General features: G+C 32.9%; 1 protein-coding gene across 1 annotated transcript; it reads left to right on the plus strand.

The window, feature by feature from the left end:
* The first annotated feature begins 751 nt into the window (after window positions 1-751).
* Window positions 752-11,536, plus strand: LOC148238307 (small subunit processome component 20 homolog). The gene is made up of 14 exons (XM_088182908.1): window positions 752-918; window positions 989-1,275; window positions 1,342-1,675; window positions 1,997-3,205; window positions 3,270-6,610; window positions 6,674-6,838; window positions 6,899-7,949; window positions 9,303-9,529; window positions 9,603-9,765; window positions 9,848-10,030; window positions 10,096-10,620; window positions 10,678-10,854; window positions 10,924-11,178; window positions 11,253-11,536. The coding sequence occupies exons 1-14, from the start codon at window positions 874-876 to the stop codon at window positions 11,412-11,414; spliced, it is 8,124 nt and encodes a 2,707-aa protein (XP_088039034.1). The 5' UTR covers window positions 752-873; the 3' UTR covers window positions 11,415-11,536.
* The last annotated feature ends 336 nt before the right edge of the window (window positions 11,537-11,872 follow it).

Here is an 11,872-nt window from a genome sequence, read left to right on the forward strand (position 1 = left end):
TGCAGATCGATTAGGCGTCTACGATGTTTCGCTGTCAAGGAAGAAGTGAGTTTCTACAGGCGGAATTATATTATCATAGCGTGGAGTGTCGTGACGAAATTTGACGTATTGGCGCAATTTGACACAATAGTGTTGTGTTGGGCGCTTGGCTATTCTCGAGTCAATACGGCCGTGGCATTCAAGAGTACATGTATATACATGTTTTCCTCCGACTCGGATAGTGATTTTGAAGACAAGTAAACGCTTATCCTTGTGTTAAAACTACTTAAAAAAGAAAAGAAAAAGAAAATGTATTTGGTTCATCCAGTTAATAAGTTAGGAGAAAGTAGAGGCGAATTCTATTGCCTAGTGAAAGAATAAGAGAGCGACCAGGAAAGATTCCATCATTATTTCAGCTTGCATTTTAGATTGTAAAATCAGATAATCTTAATTAGTATTTTTAATACACTATTTCAGCTACAAATATAAAAAAAAACGGATTTACACGTGAAGCTTTATCTATCCCTTAGTTTATTATAAAAGAAAATACTATTCGGTTTTTTTTCATTAATAATGAAAAAAACATTATATCACCTTATACAAAATTAATTTTATTACAGATGTGATGGATAAATATAATAATAAATAATTACGCACATTTTTTATTTTTTATTTATATATAGTTGCGTATATTTAAAAAAAATATTATTGTTAAAAATTTGCACAAAAATATATGGTGCAATATACATGTACTGTGGCCAAATAAAAAAATAATCAACACACGTGGGTCACTGTCAACCGGTAGTGACACTCACCGCGTTGAGATAATGATATACGGAAAGTGTTCTATTTCATATTTGTAATTGCACCAAAGTATTACAATTTCAAATCAAAATGAAGAATAAGTCAGGGCACCACAAAGCTACCAATAGATTTAAGGTAAACAACACTGTAACAATATTATAACCTCACTATTTGTTTGTGTATATTAACGTGTTTCATTCTTTAGTTTGTCACTTTTGCTGACCGAGTCAATTCGATTGACATCCGCCGATCGGCTTTATATCGCTTGGAACATTTGAATTCTGACGAACCGGAAGAAAATGAGACATACTTTCATAACACACTCACTAGATGGAAGGTTTTGAATCTTACCAACGAATATTTACAATTTACGAAACGATACGATAACATTGTGACGTTACCTCAACTGTTGCACAAAAAAGAGGATTTGATCAATCGAATTTTGGAGGAGTTGACGAAAGGAAATGTTTTGAATCTGCAACCGTTCCTTGAGTATGTATATATATATTTTAAATAATAGGTTTTGTATGTATTTTATATATGAATAAATGATTTTAGATTGGTGGTCGCTCTAGCTAGAGATTTGCAGGAAGATTTCTATCAGAATTTTCCCAAATTTTTAGAGTGTTTAATCAAATTATTGAATACGAAAGATCCAGAACAACTCGAATGGACTTTTATTTGTTTGGCGTTTCTCTTTAAACATCTGCGGTTGTATTTAAAGCGCGATATATCGATAGTTATCAAATCGATTCTTCCACTACTATCTGAGAATACAAAATGGTATGTGAGAAATTTTGCAGCTGAGAGTTTTGCTTTTGTAGCACGCGACGTTAAAGATAAGAAGAAGTTTTTGGAAATTGTCATTAAAGCAGTTCAAAGCAACGAAGATGTAAGACATTTTATGTATTTATTTTCAAGTCGGTGCACAAAAACATCGTTCAATCGTGCCTTTAAATTTTTGCCCTGTGATTGGTCGGTCACTCTGAGGGGCGGTACCGGTATGTGTAAGCACACAGGACGATGTTGTTTTTTTGCTTTAGAGATTATTATTTTATTACCCTTCTTACTATAGTTTTATTTATTATAATCCTTGCCTTACTTTATGTTTATTTTTTAATTCTTAAAATTAATACTGTTGTGCTGGTTTTTGTGCACCGACGTTTGAGAATTTTTTATTTAATATGGAATTTATATGACTGTTTGTTTTTAGGCTGTGTCTGGTTGTGGACATTTATTATTTGAGGTTATCCGAGGCATCGGTAGACAGTTTCACAGTTCGGCTGATCAATTTTTGCCGTTATTTTTTTCGACTCTCAAAGATACGTCTGTTAATCAGAAGATTTTATTCGATATCTTGACTCAAACTGTCGGAGACATGTTAGAGACTATTGAACCGAAATCTAGTAAAATATTTTGGGACTCGATCGTCAAAGGAGTACAGCTGTTCTTCGACGTTACGGTAATTGATGGAAAATCATATTGGAAGTTATCCGAAGAAAACGCATCTCTAGAATATGTTCTTATGTTGATTGGACAATGTTTAGAACACAAAAACGGAAAGTTTTTGATTGAACCGTTGTCCTTGTTAGATATGATTAACAATTTAATAGACGCAAAGTTGAGCGAGAAGAACGTCAGTATCGTCTCGCAAATTGCTGTACTATTACTGATGTGCTCTCATATAAATCTGCCTCATTTGAACGCAGTCTATTTTGTGAAAAAAATACTATCGATTCCGTATTCGGATACTGTAACAAATTTCGTACAGGAGGTTGTATCGTGTTCTAGTTTCGATGTGATCATATTCCCTTATTTCTTAGAAGCAATCACTCAGATTGACAGTGGAGTAGTGAGTGCATTATCGAAGATATGCCTTAAAAAGTCGCCGCTATGTAAAAATGGTTCGGATCTTTACTCTTGGGTGAAATATCCGATCGATTTAGCGTCTAAATCAAATTCATTTAATGATTTCCTTAGATGTACTTTCAATTTTAGTTCATCTTTGGATTTGATCGACGATCGTATCAATGCTATGGTTTGTTTGCCGCATATAAATAATCTGGATTTAGATATAATCAAACCGATTTTTAAATCCACCATAGAAAAATTGCTATCAGATTTGAAGCAGTGTGAGAATAAAGACGAAACGATCGAAATACGTAATTTGTTGTACTTCTTAGCGATTACGATTGAAAGCTCAGTACATATAATGAACTCGGAAACTTTAAAAGACGTGTTCAAGATAGACAGATTAATTGATGTATTGATAAATTATACGTCAGACTATAGATATATTTGCTCTTTGAGGATAATAGATCTTGTATTGACACTGAAGGAGAGCGAGCATAATATTGATTATGATATTTTATTGAAGATATATCCGGTGATTGAAGATAATTTGATGTCACCTTTTCATGAGGTTAGTGTTACTTGAATATACGTATTATTGTACAAAGATTTATTTAAAAAAAAAATTATTTCAGTTGCGATTGATAACGACTCACATTTGCAGTCTGTTTGAGATTGTTGTTCCGGAAAATATGGAACCGCCAGCCAAGAAGAGAAAGATTGTCCGTACTGATGAAAACGGTGAATCAATTTCAATGCATCGTCAGAAAGAATCATTCAAAGTGTTCTCTTTATGTTACACCGCCGAAAGTATAGCGTTGTCTGTAGAAGGCTACAGAGAACAGCTCTTAAAACTATCAAAAACGATGCACGATTCCACGCAGTATCGACTCATGGAAAATTTACCGTTCAAACATTTTCCGGTCAAATTCATGCTTGGGTTTTTAAACGTAAACTTGAAATTGGTGTGGGAGCCTATGCAGAATTTGATTCTGACGTTTGCGAACGGATTGCCGGTTAACGAGTTCTGGGAGATATTCCATCCGTGTTTAATAAAAGCGGCTGAAAACGTCAAATCTCACAAGAACGTAACTTCTTCCATCGACGAGTATTCGGGCAAATCTGATTTTTTAAAAACCGTCTTTCAAGAATACTTTGAAATATCCGATAAACCCGATTATATGTTGTATAGAATTCATCTTTGGGAGATTCTGTTTCAAGCTTCCACTTTATGCGAAGTTAAAAATAGAGATTTGACTACGTTATTCTTGGAATTCTTGAAGACTGAGTTTGAAATACCGCAATACGCTACCGGTGTTATTAAAAATATTGAAGAAGAAGAAGATGAAAATAAGTTGAGTATTAGCAAATATACTTACGATGCACTCATAGTACATTTGAAGATTTATAGCAACATTCAAAACCCGAAAGCTGTGTTTAAAGAAAAAGAGTTGAAGACTATCTATTATGATTTTTTGATGCATAAGAATCCAGTGATTCAAAAAGTTGCTTTAGATTGTCTAATGAAATATAAAAATAAGCATTGGACGCCGTATAAAGATCAGCTTTATAATCTTGTCGACGGTAAGAAGTTCAAAGAAGAATTGCGATTGTTCAAGTTGAATGAAGATTCCGAGGTGATTAAAAGTGACGATAGAGAAGAGCTAATGCAACTCGTATTGAGAATCGCCTTCAGTAAAATGATTACTAATACCGGTATCGATAAGAAAGGCGGAAGTCAGATGCGGAGATCTTTAGTGATGAGATTCATAGCTGGTTGTAGCGAAAGCGAATTAATCACTTTTACCGAAATGGCATTTAAGGCGTTCTTAGATTATATTAATTTAGATTTGACTTCCATGCATAGTAAAATTTTATCTTCTTTGCAACATATCGGTACAATGTCTCCGAAGAAGCTTTTAGGTTGTATAAATCTTGTGGAGAATATGAGAGAGCAATTTATTAAGCCCGGAGAAACTAAACTCTTACCAATATTGATGAAAGTTATATTTTGTATTGGAACCTTTGCCGAAAATATGATTCACGGACACGATAACGCTGGTTATGTTACTACGTTAAAAAATATACGAAGCAACTGCTTATTATCACTAGGAAATTTCTTCAAACAGTTCGAAGATTGGTCATGGAGTGAAGAGGAAGTTTTGTATATTTATAATAATTTTATATGGACGATCATTAAGAAGTTGCCGATTGAAGGCATTCATAGTCCTACGCCTTTATTGAAGCTATTTAACACATGGAGTCAAAATCCTCGGCTTCACAGCATTTTTAGAGTGTATTGTCCGGAAGATAAAACAACACCGATTCACTACATCTTGTCTCTTTTGGCTAGTAACAAATTACGTCATTCAGTCTATGATATTTGTATGTCAATAATTGAAAGATTCTTGACTTTAGAATCGGAAGATAGTTCAATCATATTATCCGAAGAACATCTCATTCCATTGAAAAACGAAGAAATCGTATCTAAATTGAAATTGACAGAAAATTTGAACCTTGGAAGTTGCATTTTATTGCATAACATCTCCGAGCTAGTACATATATTGAAGGATAAGTTTGAGAGAGTCAATCCGAAAAGGATGCAAAAGCGAGATATTGTCATAATATCTAGAGTGACTGAAATAGTTTATGATCCTGGAAGCGTAGATATCCTATTGAAGTTTTCGCTGCCTATTCTTATTCAAAAAATAGGCTCTTGCGGATCCGACGATGATTTTACGACTTGCATCGACGCTCTGACTAAACTTTTAAATAAATCGAGCAATCCAAAGAGTCACATGAAGACTATAATACCACTCTTTAGTAAAGTCAAGACTGGTTTAGCTAGAAAACATCTTTGTAATGCCTTAAACGCTTTGACAAAAAATTGCGACGATGAAAGTAAAGCTAATATGATCGTAATTTCGGAGATAATCACCGAAATGAATGCCTCGGATGAGAAGTGGATCGATCAGCCTGATTTTGAACGACGATTAGCCGTTTATAAGAGGATCTATCAATTGCTTGAAGATAATTCTATTGGCTATGAATTAGGATCTTTGATTGTGCAAAACTGCTTCTTTACAATCGCTAACAGTAACGATATATCTTTAAGAAGCAATGCTTCTAGTTGTTTGCAGAAAATCATTCCGAAGCTTTTGACTTTGTATCATACAAATGAGTTCTTCGTCCAAGAAACTGTTTTAAATCTAATCAATAATGGATTGAAGAGCGATAATGAGAATTTGAAGAACGAAACGATAACATTGCTCGGTGAACTCGTTAGAGAGTGTCATGATTATGTTGCAACGTTTAAAGAATTGCATCCGCTATCGAATAAAAGCAACAGAGAGATCGACTTCTTTGAGAATTTACAACATTTACAAGTCCATCGTAAGATAAGAGCATTCTTGAGGTTTTGTAACCACGCAAAGACATCGAAAACTGTTCCGTCGTCTAAAACACTCACTCAATTCATCTTGCCTCTTGCTTCACAGTACATCTGTAACGAGAAGTTCGTCGAAAAATATTCTCTAGTTGAAGCTGCAATCGATACCGTAGTAACAGTCTGTAGACTTTTACCTTGGCATCAGTATGAGCAAATCTTAAGATATTATCTAGGAAAGTTGCATAATTCAGTCGATCATCAGAAGCAGCTAATTAAAATAATATCGATGATCTTAGACGCGTTCCATTTTGATCTATCTAAAGCAAATAACGTAGAAGAACTAATATCTTTAGCACTCCATAAAAAAGACCCAGACATAAAAGAAAAAGTGGATGAAAAAATTATCGAAGATAAGAAAATGGACGTAGATATTCCGTCTCAGATTAATGAAATCGATGATACAAACATCACCGAAGAAGTACAAGTTCAAGATATATTACCGTATGAAAGAATCCAGACTTTATCTCCGTCTGCAGCTAAACGAGTCATTTACGTGGTTACAGCTGAAATTTTAGTGCAGCTAAATTGGTAAGACTACTTACAATTATTTTTATCTTAGAACTTAATATAATCTTTATTATAATCTAACAGGAGTTCTTCTCAAGTAACCGAACATGAAGCATCGCATAAATCGCTTAGAAAAGACAATAGCTTAAAGCGAGAGACGGAAGATAAGCTAAGAATTCCTATGGGTTTTGCTATTGTTAAGCTACTTCAAAAGCTTCCAGAACCAATGCTCAAGAATAATATATTAAGGTAAATTTATAATTAAATTAATAATTAAATAATTTATTTCATACTATTTATTACTTTTAGTATAATCATCAAAGTCTGCAATTTTCTAACATCACCACTAGTCAACGTGCGAGCTTCTGCTAGAGATATCTTATGCAAAATAATGATGGAAGTCGGTTCAAAATACTTCAATACACTGCTCAGTCATTTAACGACACAGTTAACTAAAGGTTTTCAAGTTCATGTCTTAATTGTAACGGTTCATACTCTATTGGAATCTTTACAAAATCTATTCACTCCTCAAGAAATGAACAGTTATTTAGATAACATATTAAAGGTTTGCTTTAATGATCTATTCGGTCATGCGTCAGAAGAAAGAGATGTCGTCAAATTGGGCCATAAAGCACCCGAAGCAAAACCGAGCAAGAAAGTCTTTCTAACTCTGCGTATCATAGCTCAAAAGATAGGAGATTCAAGTATAATAAGACTTCTAACACCTTTTAAAAACATCATTCAAACAACGAATTCTAAAAGGATAGTGCTAAAGATTGAAGGATGTTTCCAATATATATCACTCGGATTGGTCGAGAATCCTAATATAAGTATCGAATCTATATTGATCTTCTTATGCGGTTTATTGTCCGATAGCATTCCAAAACTTAGCCAAAAGAAAAAAGTTGAAATAGAAGAATCTATTACGTTGGACGTGAAAAAACCTGCTAAAACAGATTGTTTTTTGATTCCGCCCGATCCGAAGGGTAATAAAAAGATGCCTAAGAGTCAAGCGGCAAGGATTTCTTCGCAGGCTAATAACCACGTGATAACTGAATTCGGATTGAATATGTTGCAAGTGGTTTTGCAGAAGGAACATTTGGGCGCTGTAGATAGTAGGCCGTACCTCGATCCGATGGTGCCTTTTATAATAGACGCTTTGAAGAGTCCAACGGTTAGAGTTAGCACTCTTGCGTTGAAGTGTATCACGTCGCTTTGGAACAAGAAGATCGTTTTACCGACGCTCAAAGATCAAATCGAAGACGCCATCGAGGCTATCTTTGATATTCTGCACAAATATGCCACTTCTGGTTTGAGTAAAAAGGATGAGAACTTCCATCTTGTGTTGAATTCTTTTAAGGTTAGTATTTGGTTACAATCCATTATTATAATTTCCTCATCTAATATTCTCTTCATTTCAATGAAAACAGATTGATTCTCTTTCTTTGTAATAACAAATCTTAGTTGAAGACCTGATGTTCGAGTCTGACTGTTAAAGTGAGCAAATATGAATATGAGAAAAAAATATATAAACCAATTAGTCTGTATTGTCAAACTTCGCCTCTCTTATTTACTCCCTGATTACTCTAAATTATTTTTTAAAAGAGGCAAAAATATTTGAAAGCAAGGCTGTTTCACAAGCGTGTACGCAAAATTTCTACCACATGTACAGGATGGGCCATAAGTTTTTGCACTTTTCGTATCATATTATAATGAATGTTTATTTTAATCACATAAGAATCATATTTTGTAAAACTGTTTTACGCAGAATGCGCGTTGTCCCCCCGTGAAGCGATCCAGTGTGACTAAATTTCTAAGGACCAAACTTATGTAATTCATTTACAACTCCAAAACTTAGATTTCGTATATATGTAGAGGCCCGGTATAATGCCAAGGTCAATCCTGGAAATGGGCGGTACGAAATTGGGTGGAAACAGACTATTTGTTCAATTCTACTAAATATAATTACGATGATTCAAAAATGTATTTGGTAATGACTTAATGCGAGTTAGGTATCTAGGTACTTGCATACCAATCATGATGGAAGTCGGTTCAAAATATCTCAATACACTGCTCGATCATTTAACGACACAGTTAACCTTAGGCTTCCAAGTTAATGTCTTAATCGTGACGGTTCATACTCTTAGAGTCCCTATAAAATCTAATTTTAAGTGCATTTCAATCATATCATTTGTATTAGCACTGAACATTTGGCTTTGTTGAGGTTACTTTTGACAAAGTGCTTTCTGATCTGTTCTAATTTATTAAACTATGGAGTATTGGGATCATTGTTTTTTTGGTTTTGCTTTAAATGTTATTAGTATAGTGAAGATTGCTCTTTTAATCTTCAATAAAGAGATTTTTTCATTATCTATGTAGTAAATACAAGGTTGGCTTTGATGGTGAAATCAAAGTCAAGAGTCCGTTGACCTTTTGACCCAAATCATCCTTACAATTTTGGCCTTAACAACTAACTTGATGACTATGTAATACTAAATACTTTAATCCTACATATATTTGACATTTATATTAAATATAAAAGGCCAGATAACACGGCTTTCTCGTACGCCATTCTAAGAATACTGATTTGTTTACCTTTGCTGTTATTACTAGTAACACATTCCAAATCACTCGTACAAATATTTTTGGGGTCAATGAAACAACTTTTGAAACTGGAAGATCACGAATTAATATTTTTGTTATACTTTTAAAGGCAATCTCAACGGTAATCAGAAGCGTAAATTACTACACTATGACTAAAGAACAAATCAAGACACTTTTAATGTACGCCGAGCACGATATTCTCGATCATGAAAAGCAAGCAACTGCCTTTTCATTGCTAAAGACGATCCTCGCTGCTAAATTTGACTTACCAGAGATAAAACAGATTATTAAGAAAGTAGCCGAGATCACAATTACAAATGAGTCGCCGAGAGCTAGGTTTTATTAAAGATTCCCTATTTTTTTATATAAATTTTTATAAAAAATATTCTGATGATTTATTTTATTACAGAGAAGAATCTGCATATACGATTATTTTGTATCTGATGAATTATCCGACAAAGAAGATGGAGTATCATATCAAGTTTTACGTATCTCAACTTGAGTACAAATTAGATCATGGAAGAATAGCTGCAGTTAAAATTTTACAAAGCATGATTGATAGTTTTACAGAAGTATTTGTGACTAACTTCATGAATTACATACAGTTTTAGATGTTTCTTATATTAATTATACGTAATTTTGTTTTTTTTTTAGAATGTTGTAACAGCTAATTCTGAGTTTCTTTTTATATCACTCGGTATGAGACTTGTTTATGAATCTAACAACGAATGTCGTGGTCTTATATTGAAATGCATAGAAAAATTACTCATGAAAATAGATCAAGGTAAAAGAAATGAGCTCTTCAATGTAACAATGGTTTTATTATCAGATAATAAGGTATGATTTTTTATAAGCTTTTTGTACAAATCGTATTATATATTAATCAAATAATATTTTTTCAGGCAACGTTTATTGAAATGGCTTCGTATCTATCGTCACTATTCATAAATATCGATCGAACTCCTAGTTCGAATTATGTAACTGTATTATTACCGAAGATCTCGGAGAAAATTTACGGAAGCAATCCTAATATTGGCAGATTCGTTAAGATTGAATCGTCAAATAATTCTTCAACGGATACAGAAAACAAAGATGCCAGTTACATTCAACTTTTAAAATTGTTGTGTAATATCAGCGAACATCATCCTCGAGTGTTCTCAGACTTGGAACTCTTGCCTGTGATAGATGAAATCGGATTAAATTGCCAAAATCTTCTAGCTCATTCTCATTCCCAAGTCAGATTGAACGCCACCAAGTTTTTGGTTAAATATCTCGAATCTCTGGATTCTGAAGAAGTATTCAAAACTATGACGAACAAGATTGATTCTCAAAGATACTTTGTCCATTCTGTGGATTCCTTTAAAAGTCTCGTCTTGGATTTGGTATCACAATTGATAAGCAACGTATCCGAAGAACTAGCATCGACCGTAAGTCGACTCATTCATAATAATGTTGTATGCAATGTTTAATACTGTTATTTTTAGGTTTGTAAGATTGTTTCGATCATTTTAAAACTCATCGATAATTTCCCGACTCCAATAAGATTATCAACCAAAGACGAAGAAAGCAATGAAAACTATATTGATGAATTGTGGGTTATCAGAAAGATAAAATCTGTGTTGAATTCCGAAGTAGTAAATTCACCTGGAACTACAGTTGTGGTTAGTATATAAATGATCTTAATCAATTACAGCATATACGTATATATATAATATACTTTTACATTTTAGAGATTTGCAATCTTTGAAATGTTGGAAGAACTGACGTCTACATTGTCTAAGAGCACATTATCTAAAATTACAATGGTATTAGTATCTTGTCTAGTGCGCGAAATCACAAAATCCGATCCTAAATTTGAAAGCATTAAAAATAAGGCAATAGCTGTAAATTCTGCGCTAAATGATGCATTAGGAAATGATGTTTATAATGAGATTGTATCGAAAGCTCAAACTAAACTGATGCACAAACGAAACGAACGTAAAATTGTATGTATTATTATTTATTTTTATATCAACGATTGTCGGTAGATTGTATTTAATATTGCTTTCATTTATCTTAGAAATTGGCGCAAGATAAAGTTAATAATCCGGTGAAGGCCGCAAAGAGAAAAGAAGTAATTAAAGAAAAGAAAAGAGAGTACAAAAAGATGAAATTGGATAAAATGAAAGGTAGGAGTCAAAAATCGAGAAAGATTACTCTGGATCAAGTAGATTTTGAATAAATTTTTCATGTAACTTATGATTTGTGTATATTTTGTAAATACTGTGATCTTTAAATATATTATTAGTAAAGTTGTTAAGTATTACATTTTACCGATTTATAAATATATTTTTTTCAAATTAACCATACTTTTATTTATCTTATTACTGATTTAAAATTATTATTTTTAACCTAATAACCAAATTTTGTCTGATAACTTATCTTAATCGTTTTTAGATATTTTTTAGAGAGAATTTGCTTTTTCTTTTTTATTAATAGAGAAGAGAAAATTACTTTTCAAAGCTTGCAAAACTCACAAAAACTTATTAAGCCTATTGGTAAATTAACGATTATGATTTTCAACAAGATTTTTACTATAAATATATAAGATTTCGATTTAAATGTAAAATTACACGATTTATACTAGAGACACAATTGAGCACATAACACCATTTAAATTAAATACGCTTGGTGACACAG

The sequence above is a fragment of the Plectrocnemia conspersa genome, unplaced genomic scaffold, assembly GCF_051122295.1.
Source record: "Plectrocnemia conspersa isolate PC_06_02 unplaced genomic scaffold, ASM5112229v1 ptg000001l, whole genome shotgun sequence".
NCBI classification, from domain to species: domain Eukaryota; kingdom Metazoa; phylum Arthropoda; class Insecta; order Trichoptera; family Polycentropodidae; genus Plectrocnemia; species Plectrocnemia conspersa.